This window comes from Myodes glareolus, chromosome 18 (genome assembly GCF_982192425.1).
Source record: "Myodes glareolus chromosome 18, mMyoGla1.1, whole genome shotgun sequence".
Taxonomy (NCBI): Eukaryota; Metazoa; Chordata; class Mammalia; order Rodentia; family Cricetidae; genus Myodes; species Myodes glareolus.
Window position 1 is genome coordinate 14,651,040 of NC_142043.1, and position 27,897 is coordinate 14,678,936.

The following is a 27,897-nucleotide window of genomic DNA, read 5'->3' on the forward strand; positions in this document are numbered from 1 at the left end:
TAACTAGGACCCTATTTGGCAGTTGTCTCCTTCACTCAGAAGAGGATTCCATTGGCTGGTCCAGCCAGAGCACCGGTTCTGAACCACGAATGGATTTTTCTGACGACCACACATCCTAAAGATGGTGAGGTTGACTTGCAGAACGGAACTGGAGAAATGATTGATCTCTCATAATAAACACACAGCTAGCTGGCTGGTCGGTCCAAGCCTACATCCCGGAAGCCTGGCTTGCTGACAACCTCCTAGTCACTAGAACAACAGTGTCTCTTTTGTTATTGTTTTGCTTGTTTGTTTGCTTGGAGACAGAGTTTCTCTGGGGGGCCCTGGCTGTCCTGGAACTGGCACTGGAGACCAGGGTGGCCTTGAACTCACAGAACCACCTTGTCTGCTGCTGGAATTAAAGGCATGTGCCACCATTGCACACAAACTATTTCATGAGGTATGTGCAGGAGGCCAGCAGGAGCAGCATCACCCGGCAGCCAGTTAGAAATACAAATCACCAGGCTGCCAAAGACCTACCAAAGTAGACACTCTGGGGAAGGGCTATGTCATGGGTGTCAACCGCTCCTGCTGAACATGCTCCCAGGCAGGCTTCTGTGTCTCCAGCCAGAAAGTGCCTGTCCTTAGAGGTCCTTTTGTGGCTCTACCCAAGCTAGTCTCCAACCTTTGCAAGGGACCCTTCCTTTGCCCTCACATGTATTTCTACTGCATGCTAACTCCATGGAGATGCAATGTCATGTCTACAAACTCTGGTCACCTAATCCTTGGCCACTCAGGTTGCTGGGACTCTTCTGTTATTAAACATCAGGAGCCAACTCTTTGCTGGCTGGGGAGGAAATCGAAGCTTTCCTTTTTGTTAGGTCCCTCTTGGAACTTTCCTGTTTCCCTTCATCTATCCATCTCGAGGCTACAGAAAGTAGCTAAAACCTTGTCTTTACAGTTGTACCTGACGCCTTTGGTCTGTTAACATAATACAATAATATAGCCCAGTTATGCACGAATACCATAGAAAATACACCGTTCATCATCATCATCGTTACATAGGGTCTCATGTAGTCCTGGTTGGAACTTGTGCTTGAGGATGATCTTAATCATCCTGCCTCCATTTCCTGTATGATAGATTACAGATAAGATCTACCAAGTTGTGCACGGCTGGGGAGCAGCCCTGGGCTTCACGCTTGCTGGGCAAACTTTCTACAAGCTCAGAAACAAATCCAGTCAGAAAATAAACTCTGCAGTTTTAGAATCTGAAAAAAAAGAGGTTTGGGGCATCTACACATACGCATGCACACGCACATACACAGGCACACACACACACAGACACACAAAATGCAGAGATAGGGTACACACGCTCCATCTTTATTGGATTTATTAAGCCTTTTTAAAACCAGAGCAGAAGAAAGTACAGAGGGATCTTTGCAGGCATTTCACAGGATACAAAAAGAGCAATAAGGCGACTTCATGTCGTGAAAGCTATTTGCTTTAAAGCACCTGCATTTACATTTATGATCTAGTTAATCTTTTTATGATCTGTGCTGTATTTAAATCTAAATATATCTCTTTATGATCTGACACCTCCGCGTTCTGGTGGACGTCAGCAACAGGAATCTGCTCACTGTAGCAGCTTTTGGTACGTGTTGGTAAAGGTGACAAAGGTCAAGAAGATCAAGCCAGTGATGCCACCAATGACCAGGCCCAGCAAGCTGCCATGTACTTGCATGGCCTGGCAGCGCTCGCCCGTGTAGAAAAAGGCATGTCCAGAGACGCACCTGTGGAACAGAGCACAGAGAGTGGAAACTTCCTGGATTACAGGTGCGTTCTAGTAACACGACCCACCAATAACAGCAATAACAGTACCAAACAGCCGCAGACCACATCCAACCTATCCACGGGCTTTATAGGTATCAATTCATTTAGCCACACCGTGGATTTTTGCAGCAGGGGTTATAATCCAGCCCTTCTCATTGTTGTTATTTAAGCCGAGGAAAGATAAATAACTCTGAGTCACATGGCTGTTGACACATAGTAGGGGTCTAACAGCTAAACTTGCCAACTGTTTTCTTTTGAAAATGTTAACATAGCAACCATTGGGGAAGGGCTCCGCAGCTCCACAGTGGCCACTCGGCCTTTGTTCCAAAAAAAGCTCAGCTGCAGGTTGGGGTGCTCATGGGGTTGGGGTGCTCATGAGTTAGGGGTGCTCATGAGTTAGGGGTCCATTTATTAGCGCTGGAGTTGTTTTATTTTCTTAGTTCTTGGGGGAATGTTGAGACAGGGTGCCATTGTGACACCCCAGCCTAGCCTGGAAATCACCATGCAGCTTCTGTTGGCCTTAAACCCATGATGACAAAAATCAACCACCACATCTGCCCCCACTTTTTCAATCTTTAAAGGATTCATCTCTAGCTTGAGAATTTGCTTCTTACAAATTAATAACAGCAACCAGACACATCTTTCTTCTGACCCAAGGGCACCAGCTTGAGTGATTTTGAGCAAGCTTATCCCACAAAGGGCAGCTTCGGGACTGTGGAAAAGAATACTTTGGAGTGTGCATGGCAACTCCTGGCCTCTCTTCTGGGACAAGTGAGGCTAGCAGGGGGACCTACTGGGATGTGGCCTCCGAGGACCTCAGGCAGAGGTGCAGGTCTGTATTTTTGATCTGCTGGTGCTGCCCTATCTGGGGAGAGTGAACAATTGTTGATGTGTTCCCAGGAGCACTGAACTTAATAAGAGGAATGTGCTACTGGCCTCTGGTATTTAAAGCTTAAGCTTAATCTAATCTAAAAAAAAATCTAGAGTCAAAACAAGTAAAGAAAATGTTACACGGTAATGGTGTCACTCTGCCAAGATGTTAAAGTAATGAAAGAAAAGAGTTGTTCCAAGCTGACAGAGACTAAGGAGATATGGAACTAAGAGCACTGTGGGGTTGGGAACAGAAAGGGACATTCAGCTGTTGACAGCTGAATGAAGTCTGCTGTCTGGTCCATGGAGTTATGTTGTTGTCTGGGCTTTGCTGGTTGTAAACGTGACAGGAAGCCATTCTAAGGACACAGAGAAATCTGTAGCATTTGCGCCATGTATGTACAAGCCTGAGATCATTTCCAAGTCAAAGCTTGAAAGGAAAGAACGGAAGTGGAAGCGTGCCCATTGGGGAGAGCATGCAACATGGCCCCTGCATCTGCTTCCGTCCTGCCAGCTGCAGGTGATGCTTCTCTCACCCCACACATCCATTTATGACATATACTTTACATTTTATGCAAATATTAGAAAAATAACCCTCTTACACAGCAGATTGCACGGACAGGCAAGGCCCAGCTCCAGCTTTGATTATTTGGATAATTTGGGACAAATTACCCTTTGTACATTCATCTCACTGCTATACTAGATGAAGGTAAGAAGAACCATGTCTCAGGGGCAGAAAAGATAACTCAGAGCGTGTCCTGTAATGCTAAGGAAAACACATGATATCCACAGGCAGAAATATGATCATAATCACACGTTCCCTTTACATTTACTGGAAACATAGTAATAGAACAGAGCTGATGGATTTTTTAAAACTATTACTGCTACTACTGATAGGAAACTGATAAGACATCTGCTCTCCATGAAGATTTCAGTTAGATCTTGATTCTCTGTTGAGGTCACAGAGCAGAAAGCCTTTAGGCTAAAGCCTTAAGTCATTTGTGAGCCCTAGTGCCATAGTCAAGGCAGGCAGTATCTTGTATAATGTAGTCACTGCCATCTTCTTTTATGTGGTGTGTGTGTGTCTGTCTGTCTGTCTGTCTGTGAACACACGTGTGTGGTATGCTCATGTGTGTTTGTGTGTCTGTCTGTCTGTCTGTGAACACACGTGTGTGGTATGCTCATGTGTGTGTTGCCAGAGAAAGACACTGGTTATCTTCTTCAGTCTCTCTTTGTCTTCTCTTTTGAGACAGGGTCTCTCACTGAACCGGAAGCTGGCTGATTTAGCTAGGAAGTCAGGCCAGTGTACTCCATACATTCTCCTGTCCCCACCTTCCAGCACTGAGGTCCCCAGAGGTCACATCCTAGTCGGTATCCCTGCTAGTCTCACTTGTCCCAAGACATAACAGAGCCATTGTGCTCTGGTTTCGTGGGGTGCTAGAGACCTAAAAGCAAGTCCTGAGGTTGCGCAGGGAACACTACCAACTGACACATCTCAGTCCCGCCATTTTGAGTTTTTGAACAACAAGTTTGACTCAGATATGCTACCTCAACCTCCTCCTGCCACCCTTGTCCTTGGAGCCTACCTGCAGCTGGCCATGCCTTTCACGTTCACTCAGATGCCTTCATTCTGGCACGGGTTTGGGTCACAGGGATCTCTGAAGTACTGCGGCCAGTTGTGATCCTCCATGGATTCTTCACTGAGCGCTTCTGTCGGCTGGGTTGTCCCTGGTCCAGGCTGCTTGGCAGGGCTTTCTCCAACATAGCTCTTCCAGCACTTTCTCTCAAGACAGGAGGTTCCTGACCTTGGAGAAGGAGGCCTCGGGAGACCACACTTTCTGCTGGAACTGGAACTTCAGTCTGACTCAGGTGAGTGAGATCTTCAGGAAGCAGGCCACGGCAGAGAGAGGATTCGAGATTAGTAACTGACTGTGATGGGCACCCACTCTGGAAGTTCGCTGAGCCTCCTCTGTCTTCCACAAAGCCAGATGTTACATAAGTTACATATGACTTATCTCATGCTGCCAGCTGTTTTATTGTAAAATTATTCCACTTTAGAAAGACGCAATTTCGGTTTCTTTCAGATACAGTTAATTATTGCAGTTTTTAATACAAAGAAATGACAGGTGTTTGAAAGCTAGATATACTTGTCCTGGGTTGTTAGTCATATAACAGACAGATGTGTCACTGTATCACGTGGTATACTCTGCATGACTATGTCTAATCTTTATGAGTCAATCAAACATTATACAAAACTATGAATCTTTGACAAAACAAGTAAAATGTGACTATTATAACATGGTCTTTTTTTAAAACAAAAAAGCCTTATCTAACAACAACAAAAAGAATTCCCACCTCCCTGACTCGTTTTAAAACAAAGGTGAATCAGTAGGCCACGCAGAGCCTAGAACTGTTGACCCAGGAAGCTTAACAAAGTACCTTCAAAGTCTACGAAGATGATGAGGGTGTCGTCCTTAATGAAGGGTCTCATCTGTAGCAGCTCGTGGGAAATGGCATGGCCCCAGCCCCAGTCAATGCTTCTATAACAGCCACAGGTATTATCATAGACTCCTACCTCGGATGGCTTGTCCCAGATGACAGAGCCATCTGTAGAGTGAGGAGGGCCATACAGTTTCGTTAGCTTTTATACTAATTTTGTCTTCAATAAACATGAAGGGTTTTGTTAAAACAGATGCACACACCCCATACACACAAATCAAGGTTTCTTTTTTTAAATTTACCCTAGGATTATAATTCAGAATTGAGAGGTGAGAAGGCCAGAGAACCACAGCCCTGCTTGTTTGTCTTCTACCAAGTGGCTTCCTTAGTCACGGGCACAAGGAGACCACTGCTGATTCTTCACTAAGGCTTAAGTCTCTTTTGGGGAAATAAAAAAACAATCTATTCTTTGTTGATATTAGTTTATCTCTAGTACTGATACCGGTCAGTGTCAGACTTAACACATCAATACTATAGAAAGCTTTATGACGCCTGACTTTCTGATGGACAACGTCTGCCTTCTCAGTTAGATTGAGTTTTGTTTGAAGGGGGCCATTTGAGTTCCTGGAGCCTGAGTCTCCATCTGTTACAGAATAAGATTTGCATAGATGACAGCGAGGAAATTTAGGATAAAGAAAGGACAATGGCACCGAAAAACCATCATAGGAATGTAGAGGTGACTCAGTCTACCATCAGTTACCATCAGAGAAATTGAGTCTGACCCCCAGAACCCACACTAAAACAACAGCGACAACAAAACCCCAAAGCACAGTGACATTTGCTTGCAAACCCAGCACTGGGGCAACGGTGGCAGGCAGATCCCTTGGGTCTCCATCTTGCCACTCTCGTGTACTCTACTGGTTCTAGACTACACCCTGTGTCAAAAGAATGTGGAGTGTGCGGGCTGGGGAGATGGTTCGGCAGTTAGGAATGCAGTTACTGCTCTTGCAGAGGACCTAGGTTCAGTTCCCAACACCTTCTTCGGGCGTCTGTCCATAACCTCTTGGAACTCTACTTCCCAGGGATCTGATGCCTCTACCCTCTGCTAGCATCGGGGCTTAAATGGATACATACATACATACATACATACATACATACATACATACCTACATCTACACACACATGCTTACTACTAATAATAAGAAATGTTTTGAAAAAGTGAATGGTGTCTGAAGAGAAACACTCAAGACTGTTCTCTGTCCTCCACATATACACTGATCACACACACACACACACACATGCACACGCACACGCACACGAACAACAGCCTGTAAGTCCACACTCACATCACTATGTCACTCCTATGCACTAGGGGAGACTGAGGGATGCTGTTTTCTTTTTAACGTGGATACTGGCTACTGAGGGGCGGTTGTTTCTTTGCTCATAGTACCTACCTGAAGATGTTTGACTCCTGGAGGTCGTGAACATCAAGGTTAAGGACATCCTCTTCCTGACATCAGGGTCTTGGTCCAGTATGGTAATTATGGCCTGTCTCTTTTCCACTGGCCACTCCAGAATTGCATCATTCTCCCCACTGTACAAGTGGAACGTGAGTCCCAGATAGCCAGGATTACTGCTGGATGTACCATTGGGGAACAGGGCCACACCTATACCGTAGCCTTCAGAACTGTAGAACCTAGGGCTCAAGAGTGCTTGCCCTTTCTTTGCTTTTTCAAGGATCTGGGAGATGTTCCGTATGGTCCAGACTCCAGCGGGGCAGGGGGTTTCTGTCAGAGTGATGTCATCTAGGAAAATACCCCCATCTGACTTCTTAGGTTTACCTTTGGTGCCCTGGAAGAGGTAGCGAAACTTCTTTTCTTCTGTGAGTGTCACGTGAGCAATTTTCCAGTTGTGGTCAGAATCTCCTGAGGACACAGGTTTATGACAGTCCATGTCAACAATTAATAAGCCTGGCATATCACTTCCCTCATTCATTCTTTGTGGCAGCTCCTGACATGGGCATCCTACCATAGGCACGTTCAGTAACTTTGCCAAAAACACACCGTGATAGTTAAAGGCAGCATCCACAGCAGTGGGCTTCAGTGCAGCACCTTCACGGGCATGTCCTTGTGCTCACTCTTATTTTCCCCGCTTCCCCACTCCTCTCCCCTACACCAGGCTTTCTTTTACAACTGATATTCAAATCTTAATCCGTTTTGCTTTTCACTCTTTTTAAGACACAAATTTCCTCCAGAGCCAGCTGGCTGTTCGCACAGCTCTCTGCCCTCTATGGCAGCACTACAATGCCCATCCATTCATCTGAATCATATAAAATAGACATTTTAGGAGTCAAAAATCAAATAATGGGTAGATTTCATATGACTCGGCCTGTGACATGTTGCTAAAATCTCCTTGTCTAGACTTCCTCACATATTTGGAAACAAACACCAGTATGGAGGTGACCTGGGGGATCCAGTGACTCGGTCTAAGAGCAGACAGGATCTACCTGCTCTTTTGTTGTGGCTGAACTAGAAACAGGAAGTTTGAATAAAGAGCTGAAGTAAGAGGCGAGAGGGACCAATCTAGAATATGGGGTCATGGGTTGAACAACCAGAGTGTGACACGGAGACATGGCAGAGACAGAGTGATTCAGAATGTCAAACACAGGCAAAGAAAGTCAGTCGGAAATAAAGAAGAGAGGAGCCCTGGCGGTGGGCTCTTTCCTCTACTGCATCTTCTAGCCATTGCTAAGCTCTTCCCTGAACGAAGAGCATCTATAACCCTCTTTGTTCTTGGGTCCTTCTAAGGATGACCGTGGAGACACTCCTGTGTGGAACAGACCACATGCTCAGACACACTGAGGAGGCAGGGAAGGTACATGAACCACACCAGTAATATGTGATCTTGCATTAGGACACACGGACAGGAAAAACACTGGGTGACTGGAAGGCTAAACTGGGAACATAGATGTGAACTAAGTACACGGCAGATTACAGATGATGGGAATTCTGGCAAGAGAATGGAAGTTTCCTTCTTGCTACTGAGTAACTGCTTCGATTCTATTTTTTGTCTTAAATACAGGATGTGAGAATGGGGCTGAAGTGTGGGTCAGGGTAGCGGCAGACTAGGGACTACGCCATGTGATCAGGGACTTTTAAATGAAATTCCTAAGATTTTACCTAATTGAGAGGGTTCCCTCATTCAGTCATGATTATTTGAGATAATTGTTTGAGATAAACTTCATCCGTGGTAGTTCAGATTGTCATCTATTAGAGATCTTGGCCTCACTATAAACATAAGCTCTATATGTGTAGGTGTGTGTATGTGTGTGTGTGTGTGTGTGTGTGTGTGTGTGTGTGTGTGTGGTCATACTCACATTTGTTTTTAAACATTTGTAGTTAAGTTTATATATAAAAGTCTTGCAGACTCCTATCTTATATATTGATAAGATTTTGATAGACACATTTTTATGTAAGTATCTGGGTTGAAATAGACATTTCACCAAAGCTACAAGCTACTCCAAGACAGTTGTAACTAACTTGTGCCAAATAACCTATAAATGCCAAGTCGTATTCAATTAGCCTTTTAGACAAGTTCATGGACAGACCAACCTAAGAATGGGCTGATTCCAAAATCCATTTATACCTTATTTTTAGGGAATTTACAAAGATGCCCTATGGGAAGTCATATCAGGTTAAGGAACTAAATTCCACTTGGAATGGTTTCACAGTTCCAGCGTAACATTTTCAGAGTGAGCTGAACATGGTTATCAACCAGTCCACCAATATCATTATATTTACCACACATTTTCATTTTAAATATTCTTTACTTTTAAAGGAAATCTGTAAAATGCTATATGGGTCTGACTGATATCACTGTATAATTCTTTTTATGTGCTAGTTCTTTGCAATGAAGTTTTAATTATTAAAATAAAAGTAAAACGCATATGGCCAACATCTTTCCACCATAGTAACTTTGATTAATTACAGTCAGGTACAGCAAACCATGACTCTACCCTGATGCCAAAAAAGGGACAAAAAGCCACAACTACACAGTTCTCAACCAGCTGATGATGGAGGGGTAGAGGTGATTGGACACCCACTCTTCCCAAAGACATTTCAGGAAATTTTCTCCCTTTAATGAAATTAGTAGTCTGTTTAATAAAATGGAAACGATATTTACTTTTTAGGGTTTATTTTGAGGACTTCTTTGTTGAGTGGGGAAAGGGAAAGTTTGTTTCCTTTGCTTGTTCTGAAAGAGTCACAACAAGAACAACTAGAAACATTTAAGGAGCTAGGACTGATGGCCATCACATCCTACTACCTACCTTGGTAGCCAAAGGTTTTTATTTTGACTTCTAGAAACACAGCATGTAAATGGCCACAGTGGTGTTTGCCAATTCAACAACTTATGTTCCTGTCACTATTATAAATGCTGAAGTAACTGGAACCTTCTTGGGAAGTCCTAAGAAGGAGACTTCAACATGATGTCATTTCCTTCCCTGAAGAAGACCAAAAACAGTTATGGCCTATTGTATTGTTTAGCATTTCTTCGCTTTTGTGTCTTCACCTCTGAATCACGTACTTTCTTGGATTTATCTATTCGTGTGGCCTCTTCTAAGAGTATCTTTAAGCCTCACCTAAGCCCTTAATTTTCAAGTGTTTAAAACACTCCGGTAAACAAGCCAGAGATTGTGGTGAACTTCCAGAAAAGTCTGAGGGAGATGGAAGAAGGTGAGGAGGAAGTAGAAGAAGGATGGAAGAAGGAGAGTGCAAGAGAAGGATGAAAAAGATGACAGGAGAGAGACCCAGGACAGGGAGGACCATGGCCCCAGGTTTTCATAAACCAGTGTTTCTGCAGGCTCTAGATACCTTGAAAGGTCTGTATCTTCTCCATCGTGCGCACATTGCCCGCATTGTCTTCCCTTCTCACCCAGACACTGAGTTTGTCTTTGGTGTTTCCTGTCATCTTATAAAAAAACTGCAGGCACTGCTGCTTCCTCTTGGGGTAAAGGATCCGTGACTCCAGAAGGGCTGCCTCATCTGCCACCCCAGAGCTGGTATTGAAGTACATGAAGTAACCGGCACCTGTGGAGAGAGCAGCCAACATTCTGTTTCTGCCTTCCGTGACTTCTTGATGCAGAACTACCCAGACAAAGGGGAGTAGGAAACCATCACCGTTATCCAGGCCCCCCATAATCAGACGTTATCAGAACGTCTCTGAGGAATAGAAATAGAAACATCCACTCTCAATGGGCATAGTTACTAACTGGCTAACACCAATGTTCTGCACATCTCTCTACTGTATTTATATTTATTTACTTTGGGGGAGAGTCTCTATGTAGGTCAGGCGGATTTTGAACTCATGATCCTCCTTGCTTAGCCTCTAGAATGCTGAGATTTCAGAGTTATAATGTAGAGACGTCCTAAAAACATGCAAGTATCTCGTATAGGCATTTTAATGTTAGCTACATACAGGAATATTAATACTTTGAGTCACAATGACTTTTACCTGTTTCCTTTTAGCCTTTTAGGAGGCTACTGTAGGCTGTGCATTATATATGTGGTTACCATGGTGTTTCCATTGGCGGGTGCTGACCTGGAAACACTGCCTTCCGTTACAAAGTCAAGTTATTAATGAGGTATGCCCTTAACAGTTTTGACATGGTAAACATACAGCTTTCATTTGAAAACTCATTTAACTACCTTGAGATGTACAATATATTATTGTTAATTATAAAAATGTATTCCTTGGCAGTTTCATATTTGCATACAATGCATTTTGATAATATGCACCCTCTACTGGCCTATACCCACTCCTGTGAAACTCCTCCCCAACACATTCTCCACCTATTTAGGTCATTTATTTTGTGTCACCTACTGAGTCTAAGTAAGGTCACCTGCACGCAGGCGTGGGGAGTTTCTACAATGTTCTCCTGCACCTCCACGGCCTGGATACTTTTTATTGAGTTCATGATTAAGATAGGAGAACTAATCTTTGTCCTTGTTCAGATTTTAAGGTCTGATATTGAGCTCAATCACCTAAAGACACCATTCACCACCTCAGGGTGATGACCTTTGACCTTCACCAACCTTTGCACCGTCCCACCAAGGTGTGGTCCTCCTGTCCAGGCTGACTGCTGTCCTCGCGGACCCAGTCATCGTCATCACTGGTCCCCTGGATCATTCCACAGATGTTTGCCTTCTCAAAGGCACACTGGTCCAGCAGGGTGTGGGTCGCGGCTATATATGATATTTTTGACACATGGTTAGAAATGTAAGTATCTCATTCCAAATAGTTAATATCTTAAGCCAATAAAGCACCACTGTTTAAACAAAACAAAATCACAGACTTTCATTTTCCAGAAGTTTTCAAAAATGGAATTCTTACTGTCATTGGTTCACTCTTAGAATGGAGACACAGAACCATGTAGCTCAGAAAATCAGAATAAAGACTTGTGATCATTCCTTGCTAGACAGGCCAACAGGAAGTCAAGACCAAGGATGAGGCAGCTAGCTCAATGGACTTTAGTCACTAAGCCCCTGGATACCTTTAGAAAGCACACTTGGAAAATGTCCCCCTCTCAAAGCTTTAGAATACTTTAAGGGTAACCCTAGGAGAGAGTTTTGCAGAGCACAACACACTTTCAAACCTATTGCCTATCTTGACTTTTACATAGTTGCTTGCCTTTTGAATGGAAGTCAGAGGAACTAGACAATAACAGCTCCTTATATTTGCCCAAGACCATACCAACAGTGCATACGACACAAGCATTCTATGAGATATCTTTTTCTAAAGAGAGATTGCTTAAGGTTCTGCAGGGCATTCAAGAAAAGTAATGGAGACCGAGGGCAAGCTGCTTTAGCCAGTCCTCAGGCCCAGAGGTACTCACTGCAATTGTACATTCGATTCAGCCTCTCTAAGTCAATGGCACTGAAATCCAGGCGCTGTCCAATGATGCTGTTAAACTCTGGGATCTTGGTGGTGATGGTCGGGTTGCTTTCATTCTTGTTAAATGAAAATGGCCCATAGTGCATCACAGACTCGTAATCATAGGGTGTGTTGAGGTCTGTGATGATGCTGTCATCGTAAGTGTTGAAGTTGTGTTCATAGCCTGTTGGAGAGAGAACCCTCAGGTACCACTCGGCCATGCTATCCTCTCCAAACTTTCCTCTTTGCCTAGGTACTCAGATATCTAACGAAGGGAAACATTGCATCTTTAGTTAACATACATATGTATGTATACATATATGTATCTTAAAGTTAGAATATATAAAAGAATAAACATTGTTGATTATTAGTATTAATCTACTTCCTCCATAATACACTTTTTGAAAAACAGTATGAATAGATTGTTGGAACAAGCAAAAAATAGCCATTTTCTATAAATATACATATTTATATACTAATTATTTTGCATTATAAATACTTCACGTAATATATGAGAGTGTGTTTCCTTTAGAATTGTAAGTACAAGGCAAGAATTATAAACAAAAAGAAGATATTTTTGAATTAAAAAAATATTCAGGATTATACTTAAGATATATTTTCCTAATAACAAAGTACACCCATTACCAGGTCTGTTCATCTTTCTACCAGACCAGTTTTGAGTGTGTGAGTGTGTGTGGATGTGTGTGTGTGTGTTAGGAAAAATAAATTCAAGAATCAAAGGAAAAGGTGGGCCGCTCAGAATGTCCATTAGTTTAGGAAGAACACATATAAGGAAAAACAATATAGGAATAAAAAAATTAGCTTCCTATCAAAGGTAACTTATTGAGATTGGATTAGTAAGAAGGAGATAAGATAGGTTTCAACAAGAAGAGCTGAACTATACAGCCCAATCAATGTCCTATAATTGACCAATTATTTTCTGTTTCAGCTTCTCAGATAGAAAGGGTTGGGAAATGTTTAATATCCTTCTTGGAGAGAGAAAAATTACACACTCACCATGCATTTGATCATGGTTGTTCACATGATAAAGGCTACTACATGTCTCTTGGGGCTACAGCTTGCCAGCCTCTGCTAGCCTTGGAAGTTGAATATTTTCCCTAGCGGAAAAGACGGACCGCTCATTCCGATTCTGAGAAGAGGAGCAGAAACTGCACCATTGTCAGCACTGTGGCCTCAGGTTAAACTCAAGGCTGCGGGGACTGTGGCTGGGGTGTGATAAAAGGCGCAAGTGACTCTGGGAACTCAGATGGGCTTTGTTGCTCAGCGGGTTTGCTGTCCTCCTCGAGGGCAGTTATCCAGTGAATGCAGGTGATTTAGATAGATGGAGTTTTATGTGATGAAATAGAGATAGGAGAAAGGTGTGTGCTGAGCCACGTGACTCAGCCGTCATTGAGCAAATCTGTGGATTACACTGGCCAGTGTGAGTTGCTCATTGTACATAGTTTGCTTTAAAAGTCGTTGAGTATTATCTTCCTCAAGACTTACAAACAGGCATTTTTTTTATCGCTAATGAAATTTTCAGCGAATCCAACTGTATGTATAGGAAGGTAAGACATTCAGACCTGTAGGCAAATATAGCTGGAGTCTAAGAGAGGCCTACGGGTCATAGTCAGTGATACAGTACTGTTGCTTGCAAGTCCATGCCACCTTTCCCCTACACACCCAGTTATGGGACAATCGACCCTGAGAACCAAACACACAAAGTCTCATCTGAAATTTCATCTTTTGGGAAATAGATTCCCAAGGAACCCTCTGCTAAGACAACGACTTGGCCTCAGTGCTTAGGTGCAGGATTTGCTGACGTGTGCGTGTGTGTGTGTGTGTGTGTGTGTGTGTGAGGGTGTGTGAGGGTGTGTGTGTACGTGTGCATGTGAACATAGGTATTGCATGCTGGTAACACATAAGTCTTTTACACTTAAAGCCTTCCTGTTATTTCTCCATTATTCCACATTCATGAAATTGTTAGACTATGATAGGTTGGAGGGACACAGGCTGAGAAACCACACAGGGCAGTCTGATACATGAGGGAGCTATCCATCCTCTTGTAGGGACCACTGACTATTTTACCCCAAATGAGCTGTGCTGACATAAGTCTTCCCTGGGATACAATTTAATATTAAAGCTTAATCAGTTCTCATGAGCCAGAAAAGTCAAATTATTGCATACACAGTCATATATGAACCTATGCATGAAGTAGAATATAAATGAAAATTCCTGAGGAAGGAAATTATTTGCTTGAAACATTATGTGTGCTAAGAGTGAAGTCATTTCTAGCATAGTGAAGTTTCACTATTTACTTGTGATCAGAAAAAATGCTTTTCCACATCCTAACTCCCACATTCAAAACATTCATGGATACATATATACACACACAGGCACAAACACTTATCACACACTTTTACACACACACACATATACATACATGTACATGTGCATACACATATGCATGCATACATACACATTAAATCACATATACACACATGCACATATAAAAATACACATACGTGTGCGTGCACTTATATACACATCGACAAACACGCACTCATACATACATAAGCATACACATTGTCTTAGCTGGGTTTCTACTGATGTGATAAAACATTATGACCAAAAGCAACCTGAGAGGGAAGAGTTCGCCCCAGGTTACACTTCCACACCACAGTTCTGTCATAGGAAGTCACGAAAGGAATCCACAGGCAGGAACTGCAGCAGAACCCATGGAGGAGGGGTGTTTACTGGCTTGCTCTCCAATACTTGCTCAGCCTGATTTCTTACATACCAGGACTACCTGCACAGGTGTGGCACTAACCATAGGCTTGGCCCGGTCAATTGTCACAATCAAGGAAATGAAGGAAATGCCCTACAGACTTGTCTATACGCCAGTCCTATTGGGGCATTCTCTCAACAAAAATTCTTTCTTCCCAGATGACCCTATGTTGTGTGAAGTTGGCATTAAAAACTAGCCAACACACACACACACACACACACACACAGAGAGAGAGAGAGAGAGGGAGAGAGAGATACACACATACTTGCAATAAATGTATATACATGAAAATATACACATCCATACATACATGAACACACAGATATATGCACACATACACAGAACCCTCTGGAGTGTGTTCTCTGGTCGTCATCATAATGTCACCTCGGCCTTCTGAAGCTGCCATGCAGAAAACAGCCCTATGTCCTCTGAAATCTAATTCCTTTTCCCAGTGAGAACAAGAAAAAAGACTTACCCCGACAGTGAGTCACCCCGTCCTGCCATGCAGAGACCAGTTGTGACCAAATCAGTACAGTCCGAGGAGAGCTACTCATGCAGACACCTCCGCACAGCCCTTCTTTCCATAGGAAAGGCTGGCGCTCCTGTGCCCACAGAGTCAGCCTGTGTCTCCCACAGTTGGTCTCAGAAAACCCGAAAGACAACAGCAGCCTCTTCACTGTGCTGGGTCATACATACCTGGAAGGATCTCATCCCAATGGATGGTCACATAATCATCCCGGTCAGTCCTTGACTGTTCATGGTAAAATCCCAGAGCATGCAGGATCTCATGTTCAATGATGCCCTTATAGTCACAGCCCGCGCCAATAGAAAGGTCCTGTCCCACTTTTTGATCACCAACCATAGACCAGCACCTTTAAAGAGGAAGGAGAGGAAGATGTTTTTATAGAGATAAAATTTACGTATTTATATATGATTTATATTCAAATGGTTACAATTTATAAGACTCCAGTAAAAAAAGAAGAAAGTTAGGTTTTATTTATTTATTTTTAAGTTGGTCGCTGGAGCGATTACTTAGTCGAGCATTTGCTATACCAAAATGAGGACCAGAGCCCAAATTCCCAGTGTTCGTTAAAAAGCCAGGAAAGGGAGAGCATCCTATAATCCCTGGATGGGGAAGGCAGAGACAGAATCCCAGAGCAACCTGGCCAGCCATACTCTAGACTGTCTAAACCCTGGGCTTCAGACTCCCTCAAAATGTTCTCTTCTGTTGTTTGGAAATGTCCAGAACAGTACTCTCAGCCCATGTTAGTTTACATGCTTCAGAGCATTGAAACTTCCTTCTCTGAACTAGCCACAGCTTTGTTCTTAAGGACCAGTTTCTCAGTCTAGAAATACATGTAGGAAGCATGGCCCCTCGTCCCTAAAACTGTACAAGATGCTTGGATCAACTCAAAACAAAACATTTAAAGAGGAACTTTCAAAAGCAAAGCATTTCCCTATACCTACGGCTCAATGACAAGATAAGAATTCAGTGTGGGATGTTCTTAGCAAGCAACCTCTGTGTTTCCTTATGCCGATTTAGAGTGATAATCCATCTTAAAAGCCTCTATTTCCTCCCTGCAAAGTACTGCTATAAAAAGGTATCAAGGAGAGAAAATTGGTATTCTCCATCCCCTTTGTGAATCCATAGGGTACTCCAAAGAACACTCTTGCTTTTAGATTAAAATACTGTCATTTATTGATGGTTGTAACTGATTTAAATTCTCTCTCTAGGGATTTTCCAAATCCCCTACAGGGAGCTGAGGCAAATGTCATGATTGGGAAGAGCATCTGTGGCAAAGTAAGCTCACTAGTACAGCAGTTCACAACTCTGGATGGAGGCTGACCACACGGGAAGACTGCCTACCTCACATTGAAGGATCCTGGGCAAGGAGAACCCAAAACTTCCCTAAGACACTAGCAGACTAAAGAACTCTGGGCAGATTCCCAGAATCCTTCTCTCATAGAATACCCCGCCTTCTGTTGGGCAGTTGAACATGAAATGCACCCTTTAGGATCCTGTGTTTGTCCCCAACTGTTTTGGAAGCCATAAAAACTTTAGGACAGTGACTTCCAACCACTGGGTAGTGAGCTCCCAGGGGTGAGGTCAACAACCCTTTCTCAGAATAGAATTTCTCAGCACTGCAGCAGGGCTAGCTGGTGTTTCCAGGACCCAGGAGACTAAAGGGCGGCAGCAGTGGGGGCAGGGAGGGGTCCCGTGGAATACCGAAGACCCTGGCACAGAAGCTAAGGTGAGTGGGTGCTCGCCTGGGCTCTCTGTCCCAGAAGAGAGCACAGCCCCTCCCCCCTCAGCTTCAAACTCTATTAAAGAGCTACAGTATTGAAAACAGCTTGGTATTGGCATAAGAACAGAGAAGTCGACCTATGGACTTGAATAGAAGACCCGGATTTAATCTACAAACCTATGAACCCCTAATCTTCGACAAGGGAGCTAAAGGTATACAATGGAAGAAGGAAAGCGTCTTTAACAAATGGTGCTGGCATAACTGGATGTCAACCTGTAGAAGAATGAAAATAGATCCATATCTATCACCATGTACAAAACTCAAGTCCAAATGGATTAAAGACATCAACATTAATCTGTCCACTTTGAACCTGATAGAAGAGAAAGTGGGAAGTAGTCTACAAGATAAAGGCACAGGAGGCCACTTCCTAAGTAGAACCCCAGTAGCACAGACAATAAGAGAAACAATGAATAAATGGGACCTACTGAAACTGAGAAGCTTCTGTAAAGCAAAGGACACTGTCAGTAAGACAAAAAGGCTACCTTCGGACTGGGAAAAGATCTTCACCAACCCCTCATCAGACAAAGGTTGATCTCCAAAATATACAAAGAACTCAAGAAACTAGACACTAAAACTCTAGTTAACCCAATTAAAAAATGGGGTACTGAACTGAACAGAGAATGCACAACAGAAGAACTTCGAATGGCCAGAAGGCACTTAAGGACATGCTCAGCTTCCTTAGCGATCATGGAAATGCAAATCAAAACCACTTTGAGATACCATCTTAAACCTGTCAGAATAGCTAAACTCAAAAACCCCAATGATAGCCTATGCTGGAGAGGATGTGGAGTGAGGGGAACACTCATCCATTGTTGGTGGGATTGCAAACTTGCACAGCCACTGTGGAAATCAGTGTGGCGGTTTCTCAGGTAACTGGGAGTCAACCTCCCTCAGGACCCAGCAATTCCACTCTTGGGAATATACCCAAGAGATGCCCTATATACTACAAAAGTATTATTCAGCTAGGTTCATAGCTGCATTATTTGTAATAGCCAGAACCTGGAAACAACCTAGGTGCCCCTCAATAGAAGAATGGTTAAAAAAGGTGTGGAACATATACACATTAGAGTTTTACTCAGCGGTAAAAAACAATGACATCTTGAATTTTGCATGTAAATGGATGGACATAGAAAACGCTTTACTGAGTGAGGTAACCCAGACCCAAAAAGAGGAATATGGTATGTACTCACTAATAAGTAGGTTCTAGCCATAGCTAAAGGTCTTTGAGTCTATAATTTTGATCCTAGAGAAGCTGAAAAAGAAGGTGAACCTGAAGAAAATCATATAGTTCTCCTCCTGGTTATTAGAAGTAGGCAAGATTGCCAGGCAAACTTGGGTGCACGTGGGGTTGGGGGGGGTGGAAGTATGGGAGGGTTAGGAAGAGGGGAGAGGGGAAGGATCGGGGATGGATTGGGGGAATGGGAGGGGTGGAAGGGAGGAAGGATGGTTATGGGAGCAGGGAAGTTTATATCTCAACTAAGGGAGCCATTCTAGGGTATGCAAGAGACTTGATTCTGGAGGGGTTCCCAGGCCCAAGGAGAGGTCCCCAGATTGTACTCTGGGCAGCAGAGGAGAGGGTGTCTGATCTGGCCTTGGCCCATAACCATACTGATGAATATTTTGCATATCACCACAGAACCTTCATATGGCGATGGATGGAGATAGAGACAGAGACACACACTGGAACACTGGACTTAACTCCCTAGGGTCAAATGAGAAGCAGAGGGAGGGAGATCGTGAGCAAGGAAAGCAAAATCAGAGGGGACCTTCATCTGACGATGGATGGAGATAGAAACAGAGACCCACATTGGAGCACTGGAAGTCAGGACCGCGAAGGGTGCATTCACCCACTGATACAAGGGGTCTGATCGAATGAGAGCTCACCAAGGCCAGCTGGACTGGGACTTAACGAGCATGAGATCAAACCGGACTCTCTGAATGTGGTTGACATGGGGGCTGACTGAGCCCCCAAGGTCCAAATGAAGACTAAGAAGCCATTGACAATGGCACTGGGTCTTGTTTCGTCTGCATGGACTGGCTTTTTGGGATCCTGGCCTGTCTGGATGCTCACCTTCCTGAACCTGGAGGGAGGGGGGAGGAACTTGGATTTCCCACAGGGCAAGAAACCCTGACTGCTCTGGGGAATGGTGAGGGAGGAGGAGAGGGAGTGGGGGGAGTGGGGGAGCGGAAGGGTATTAGAGGAGGGGAGGAAGTGGAAAGAGTATTTTCGGATAATTGGATAAACAAGTCTAACGGAAAAAAAAAACCGCTTCTCAGGGGCTGCATATCAATGATCTTGTATATAAGATGTTTACACTACAATTCCTAATGGTAGGAAAATTTTATGACGTAGCAACTAAATAATTTTATGGTTTGGGGGTCTACACAAAACGAGGAACTGCATTAAAGGGTCACAGCGTTAGGAAGGGTGAGAGCCACTGCCTTAGGAGGCTGAATCTTACTGTAGAAGTGCTTCCCATGGGATTTCATAGCCCAGCTCCACTTCCTGTCTGCTTTCCACTGCCTGACTCAGGGGGCAATGTTCCCCACTTTACCCTCCTGTCACCATGCCTTCCTCATTGCTACAAACCATGATTCTTCCTCACGGTGCGAACCAAAATAAATCCATCCTCCTTTCAGGAACTTGCTGGCAGCACTAAGTCACCTGCCCACTGCCTACCTTGCTTCTGAAGGGCCCTCACCAAGAACCCCAAATGTGCCTCTAAAACTGGTGGACTAGGGAACCCTAACAGACTCCCTACGTTTATCACGGATGCCATTCACCCTCTTTTTCCCAAAATCTTTTGTTGTTGTTGTTTCTTTTCATAAATTCGGTTTCAGTCCTCACTAGCAAACCTAGAATTTTCCACAAATGACCTCCTTTTGGGATTGCGCTGTGAAATCTGGACTGACATGAAGGATTTTTCTGGTCGATTTCAGTGTTACAGGCATAGGAAGTCGCTTGGCAATGATCACACTGTCTTACCTACCTACTCAGCTCCCTGGGAGTGTTAGCACTGGGTACCTTTGCACGCTAATTCAAACGCCACTTGCACAAGAATGAATGCTGAGGCGACAGAGATGGCACAGAAGCTAAAAAAACAGGGAAAGACCTGATTTTTGCTGTATTCTTGCTATTTCTTTCAGCTTTCAGACCAGATGTGTGACAATTTGCAAACTGAAGGACACAAGTTTTCCCCACTTTCTAATATTTCGTACTAACCCAGAAGATTTCTGGAAGATGATGTACGAGCTCTCTCCTTCATAGGGCTTAAAGTCCACACAGGACTTGAGGCGGTACATCTCAAAGGCTTTGAGGATGGCTCCTTTGGCATTCAGGTCTGTAAAACATTGACAGGCATTATTCACTTTTGATAACACACATAGTTGTTTATAGGAGACTGTACCACAGATATGAAATACACAGAGGTTCCATGGAGATTTTTTTTCTTTTGGGTAATAACTAAATTGTTTAGAAACTGAATTTAGAGTCAGTTGCATACATGACGCTGGTTCATAATTTAGTTGATCAACGCAAATGCAACCACAGGGCAGTAGCTCATGCATGAGTACAAAGCTGAACTCAACCACAGAACAACATCTTCCTTTTTCTTCTTTCTTTTCTTTCTTTCATTCAGAGCTTTTCCTGAGAAGAGCCACATGGAAGAGCAGGAAACAGATATGGCTTTCAAGTCACTCTGACTTTTGTATGCCTGGGTGAAATACCTTGGAGAGAAGAGACAGAAAAGAGGGATCCTTTCCCCACACTAAAATAGCATCCTCCCAGGCTGGGGATGCAGCTCATTTGGTAGAGTGCTTGCCTAGTCTGCATAGGGCCTGGAGTTCATCCTCAGCATTAAATAAACAAATAAACAAGACATGCCAATGCCTCTAATCTCAGCACTTGGGAAGTGGGATGTGGGGTTTGAATGAGAATGGTCCCCATAGGCACATGCGTTTGAATGCTTGTTTCTAGGTTAGTGCTTCTATTTGGATTAGAATTAGGAATAGGATAAGGAGAAAATATACTGAGGAAAAAATGACCAAAGAGTTCTCACATTTGGTTGTTTAATCATTACCTACAAATCTAAGAAGCCTGAATAACAGGATGAATTCAAAGAAATTTTCCTGACCTTGAACTTTGGATCCTCAGGCCTTCATCTTTTAAGTCCTGGGTTTATGAGTGTTCCCCACTATGCTGTTTTGTGTGATTCTGGGGACGTAGTCCAATGCTTTCTGAAGTCTACACAAGATGTTCAGAGCTAAGCTAGGTTTTCAGTGCTCAAAGGAATCTTATGCATGTTAAAACTTGGCCTTAAACTTCACTTAGATAGTGTAGCCTCGATTAACCGTCAGGTAACGGCACTGTATTTGGCACATACTGGGTGGTGCAGAATAGAGAAAAATGGTAATTGGTTAAAAAAAAAAAACTTCCAACCTGACAGTGGTGGCACATGCCTTTAATCCCAGCACTTGGGAGGCGGAGGCAGGAGGACCTCTGTGAGTTCGAGCCCAGCCTGGTCTACAAGATCTAGTTCCAGGACAGGCTCCAAAACTACAGAGAAAGTCTACCTTTAAAAAAAAAATCAAAAATCAAAACATAAATCAAAAAACTTCTTCTAAGGTGGTTTCTTTAATCATGCTCCAGGACATATGGACTCTCTGAATTGACAAGCACGCTGGGGAAACATGTGGGGAAATGACTTAGTTTCCCAATAAATAGCTGAGAGCAGCAGTGTTTTTCAGTCTGTTCACTGGAAAAAGTCTTGGAAACAACACTGATAACGGAGACGGGAGGATGCTGAAACACAATCTATATATGGCGAGGGCAGCAATAAAGAGTAGGTTTGGCAGATAAGGAGTCAGTGTGGTAGCTGTTAGTCAGTTACTTGAGGATCAGCCAGTTCCTGTTCATGGTATCTAACAGTCATTCATTAGTTACCAATTAATCAGTGACTAAATCGTAAAAATCAGTTTCTATCAGTGACTAAAACGTAAGCTATACAGATCTTAATCTTAAAAGAAAGGAAAAGGTCAAAATTATTACTGTTGAGAAAATACAACTTGAAAATGGGTATTATATGCTTTTCCTTTTTCTCCAAAGCATGTTGCTCTGACAAAGCAGAGAGAAGAACTCAGTATGCCAGAAATGGCATCTTCAGTCTCCCATCAGCTCTGCCTGTGTCACTGAGGGCACAATGTCGCCGTTATGATGTCAAGGTTGAGCTCACAATTTAGTTCTTTCTGTTCTTCCCGATTTTAGTAACATTTTAAAGTGTGCCATAACTTCTGATTATTCATGTGTGCAAGTATGCATATGTGTGTACACATATGTGTTGAGGCAGGTACACATATACAAGTTTGAGTGTGTAGGAGTCAACTGTGGTTCATGTTCCTCAGGTGCAGTTCACTCTATTTTGAGGAAGGTCTCTCCTCTGTAGTTCACCAATTAGGCTGGCCAGGTAACTGAGGTCCCCAAGGAGCCACCTGCCTCTACTTTCCAACACTGAGATTACAAGTGTGAATCAGTGTGCCAGACTTTTTTACTTGGATGCTGAGAATTGAACTCATGTCCTCCTGGGAGGTACCTATTTGTCCAAACCCTGACTTATCCTTTAATGCTCTTGCAGACTGGGTAAGAAAATGACTTTCCCGTGAGATAGAGAATCTTCATGGCTCTATATTGCTCTGAAGTCGATGCACAGGAGAAAAGGGGAGAGAAAAGTTTACCCGTTTCCAGTTAAGAACGACTTCCATTACCCAGGTTGTCAGCCAGGATGTACGGAATGGGGAACTTCCATCTTCTTGCCGGGTTTCTCAGGGCATTTTTGGTTCTCTATGAAAAACAAGAACAAACACATTACTGTCCAGTTCCATCCTTTCCCCTGCTGGGTTAATTTTTATTTGCAGCTGGTAAAATTCCACTGTGTTCACGTTCCACATTTCCCACGTGTGGAAAGATAAACACTGCCTGCTCTCTCCCATAGGTCGGTCGTAGCTTCTAGTTCTCAATACTTATACCTTGGTATTTAGGTGGGAGTGAGTCTGAGCAGGGGTCAGGAAAGTAGAAAGGAACTCATGAGAATACAAAAGGGAGGCTGAAAAGAAGAGGGGCGAGTGTGTTAATAGGACATGGGTGATTTGAAGAAGAAAGGGGAACCCGGAGGATGGTTGGGAAAAACATGGATGGGGATCAGAGAGAATGGGAATAGCAGTGGGTGGGAAGGACAGCCAACCTAACCTAATGGTGTAGGACAAACTCCAGAAGGGAAACAGCTACTTTGTATACTAAGTGGTGATACAAAAATGGTAAACAAACACCACCATCAAAAAGTCTGAGAAACCCAGTGCCCAGACTACCTTCCTAAGCCCCCTCCCCACACTCCACATGACTAACTCAGGGCATTTGTCTTCTCCTTATAAAAGTAATGGGGACTCCTTAGAGATAGCTTTTGGGAATTCAGAACCAAATAAAGGGGTCAGGTAACTGTTAGCTCCGGCTCAACACCTTCAAACTCACTAGAGCACTTCTTGTTCTCTGTTTATTGGGGAAAATTGGATAAACTCTTTGATCATTTTATATTTTTCTGTGCTTTTTAATGTTTTACTGCAATCGACTTTGTGGAAGTTCTAATAGATACAGACTATACATGAGTGTTTGCTTTCTTTCCACGGTGACCAGCATGGAGCTTGCCCAGAGCACAGACTGGGCTCCAGGGCTGTCACAACTCCCAGGGCACAGTATTATACCATTGGTAGCACTCACCGGCAGAAGGATGTCCCCTTGGAAGAGATTCAGGCCTGCAGCTGGGGTGGATTTAAAAACAAAAGTATACATGAAACGAACATTAATAAGAGACATGGCACAGTAAAACTGATCTTTGTTATTATACATCTTTCATCTCGCGCAGTTTCTATCTCTTCTTGAAATTGTGATTCTTTTTCTCTCTGATTGAGTACATGTGAACCACCAGTAAGTATTGCATGTTCATATGGCCTCTTTTCAATTTTGTAATGAAATCCCTTCTCCAAGAACCTCAGAACTGAGCCTTGAGAGATGGCATGATGGTCAAGAACACTGGTTGTTCTTGCGGTGGACCAGGGTTCAATTCCCAGCACCTACATGACAACTGCCTATCATCTATAATGCGAGTTTCAGGAGTCCAGTGCCCTGTTCTGGCCTGTGTGCACACCAGACACGCACATTCATACCATAACATGTAGTCTAAACATCCATACATATAAACTAATAATATTTTAAAATAACTTTGCAACATAGATGAATCAGAAGTGATAATGTTGATCATGAACTCTAAACCTTCCCTTCTTCAAAGGAAGAAGTGAAGCCCAGAGAGAATCCATGAACTCGGAGGTCATTGTCCAAGTGGCGTTACAGCTGGTGTCCCAACCCAGGCCTGCTTGTTCCCTCCCCTTCACCTAAGTAAATACATTGAGTTGATTTCCTCCCATGAGAATGATGGCAGCCTTTGAACCTAAACCGCCCTTGTAATGATGAATACCAATGGATCACATGCAGGTTCACTCAAGGTGATATCTCCAAGCCCTGCTTTTCAGGTCCTTAGCATAATGGACCCCAACAGACTGCTGGGCTTGCTTAATTCTGACCTCAAAGGACTTCTGAAAACACAATTGTTAAAAGAAAAAATCATGGGAAAACTTCCCAAGCATTTAAAGAACATCACTTACCTTTTAAAATAGTGCTAAGTTAATTAGTTTTAATTTTACAGTATTAAAAATGCACGATCTAACCTGGTTGGTAGTGGTGTATGGCATTAATCCCAGCACTCAGGAGGCAGAGGCAGTCAGATCTCTATGAGTTCGAGGCCAGCCTGATTTACAGAGCAAGTTCCAGAACAGACTTCAAAGCTACACAGAGAAACTCTTTCTTCAAACAACAAACAGATAACAACAACAACAACAACAAAAAAGCACAACCTAGGTCCTGGGTTTAAGTCTTGGCCTTGAATTAATTAGTATTATGTTGTCTCCTTAACTTAAAGTAACCACAATACTCTGAAATTTATAGACGTATGAGAATTAAATGATAATACCTATAAAAGTACTTTAAAATGTGCTCCAAGCAGAAATGCCTAATAACCATCAAGGCATGGTGGTGCAGGGTTTTAATCTCAGCACTTGTGAGGCAAAGGCTGGCAGATCTCTGTAAGTTCAAGGCCAGCCTGATCTACAAAGCAAATTCATGGGCAGCTAGGGCTACACATACAAACCCTGTCTTCAAGGACCAAGAAAATCAGAGCAATAAGATTAAATACCCAATAATCAGTAAATGTTAACACTGATGACAATACACCACTCTCTTCCCCCTAAGTGACTAGAGTTATAGTTTTGTCTACTCTTGTTTTTTAAACACAATTTCGTATAGCTCACATAGCCAAGGATGGCCTTGGACTCAGATCCCCCTGCCTCCATCTCCCCAGTTCTGGTGTTACAGCATTTGCCATCCTACTTGGAGTGGTTCGAATAAGTATGCTCCCCACAGACTCACATGTTTCAAATGTTTGGCCCATAGAGATCTGCACTATTAGAAAGTATATGTTGGAGTAGGTTTGTCCGTGTTGTCAGAAGCATGTCACTGTGGAGGTGGGCTTTGAGGTATCACATATGTTCAAGCTATACTCAATGAGGACACAGTTTATTTCCTATTGCCTGTGCATCAATGTAAAACTCTCAGCTTCTTTTCCAGCACCATGTCAGCCTGCATGCCACCTTGTCACCCATTCTGACAAAAGTGGACTAAACCCCTGAAACTGTAAACCAGTCCCAGGTAAATGTTTTCCTTTATCAGAGTTGCTGTGGCCATGGTGTCTATTCACAGCAATAGTAATACTAAGACAACACCAATTATGGGGGTGCTGAGGATCAAACTCCAACCAACTGAGGTACTTCCCCAGCCTGATAACTCCACTTTTGAAACCTATGTGACAATCAGTATTATCTGTAAAACATAAACATCTTCAGACAGGATCATTAGCTTGCACTGCAACCTGAGAACAGCCCTTGGATTACAACTAGGAAATCAATGCAGAGAATAATCTCCACAGTCCTATGTAGCAGCAGAATTCTTATTCTACAAAGCATATAGCTTTTTACAAAGGACACCTCCAAGGGGCCAGGTAATAGAAGGGAGCATGGTCTCCCCTGCCCAGGACAAAGGCTGTGCCTGCTCTACCCCTTCTGTATGCATGCATTCCACAGATGTACTCAACCCTGTCCATTCTAATCCAATTACTTGATAACCGAAAATTAAATAACAAGCAACAGCAAAGCCATTGCAACGTCAGCGTCAGTATGAACAGATTTGGAATTGATTTTCCATAGGGACTTTTCATGCTCATTGAGCCGTACTGTGTCCCTCCTCTAGCAACAGTCCCAGCCCAAGATGTCAAGGTGCAAAGGCTTCTCTGAAAACCCAGAGGCAGAACACAGAAACAAGACAGCCAACATCTCAATCTTGCTCCTCTCAGTAATGAATGACAGCATGGGTTTTCTCAATAAATCCATTTCTAAACAGGCACTCCAGACAGAAATACACTTGCTCATTTCTCTATGCCTGGTCAACCAGCCGTCTCATCACTAGTACATATGACTGGCCAGTTCAGGCTTGGACTCTTTCTCCCACTAAATAGAACTATCTGCTTATAATTTTTATCAAGTAGAATAAGTGTCCATTCCATTTCCCTTTTATTTTAAGCTAGAAAATAGAAAATATGAAATCCTCATAAACGAAAAACCTACACTATGTAGTCTGAGATTCAGTAGAGCTCACTGGCTGTCTTAGAAAAAGCTAGCCCAGGGCCTGGGGTGATGGTTCAGTTGGGAAAATGAACGCTGAGAAAGCACGAAGACCTGGTTCGAGCCCCAGAACCCAAGCAAAAACCCAGGAGTGGTTGTGACCCCAAAGAGGAAAAAGCATGTGGATCCCTGGGTCTCCCTGACCAGGCAGTCTAACTTGCTTGGCAAGACACAGACCAAAGAGATCCTGTCTCAAAAAGCAAGGTGGCCAGTTCCTGAAGAACCATAACTGAAACCAACTTCTGGCCTCCACACATGTATGTAGACACTGGCATGAGGAAACACATGTGATCGCCTTTCTCTCAAGCATCATTATTCTCTAGAAACTTCTAACGCCAGTAGGCACCAATGAACTGGTCTCTCAGAAGGGTAATCCTATCACTGGGCTTGGAATCATTTAAAGATAGACATAGTGGTGTCCATTAGCAGTTCTGGGACTCTGGGGGCTTTCAAGGATTTCAAGGTTTTCATGGTCTCAATATTTCAGAAACTGAGCTCACCTAAGTTGATCTCTGAAATATCCTGCTGTTCTTCGTGGTCTGTCAAAATAGAAAGAAAACGTTACTAATCTTGTTGAGATCTTGTTGAGGAAAACTCAGAAAACTGCATTGAAAAGTTTCTTACCATGTCCGTCCACAAGATGCTGAATCTGGAGGGAGATAAACATACACAAAAGTGAGTGACTTAGATTAGAGCCAGGCCTCTAAATATCCATTGAAGGAGACAACTACTTACCGGTATGGCTGCTATGTGGGTAGAAAACAAGATCAGGAAGAGACCACAGGCCACTCTTGTCCAAGGCATTGTTGCAAATGAGCTGGATGCAGCAAAGACTCCTTGCCATATAAACCTGGACCTTGTTCTAACTGTCACAGTGGGAACTTTGACCCTTCTGTAGGCACTGTATTGCCGAGTGAATAC

General features: G+C 43.3%; 1 protein-coding gene across 1 annotated transcript; it reads right to left on the reverse strand.

The window, feature by feature from the left end:
• Positions 1 to 1,338: 1,338 nt before the first annotated feature.
• Positions 1,339 to 27,838, reverse strand: LOC148119079 (meprin A subunit alpha-like). Its single transcript, XM_087897989.1, is given in 15 exon segments — positions 1,339 to 1,769; positions 4,266 to 4,371; positions 4,374 to 4,559; positions 5,119 to 5,286; positions 6,573 to 7,043; positions 9,990 to 10,205; positions 11,211 to 11,360; positions 12,011 to 12,232; positions 15,533 to 15,708; positions 20,366 to 20,483; positions 22,903 to 22,978; positions 23,909 to 23,949; positions 27,477 to 27,515; positions 27,601 to 27,625; positions 27,712 to 27,838. Coding segments are annotated over 15 exon segments (2,220 nt in total). The 5' UTR covers positions 27,781 to 27,838; the 3' UTR covers positions 1,339 to 1,612.
• Between the last annotated feature and the right edge of the window lie 59 nt (positions 27,839 to 27,897).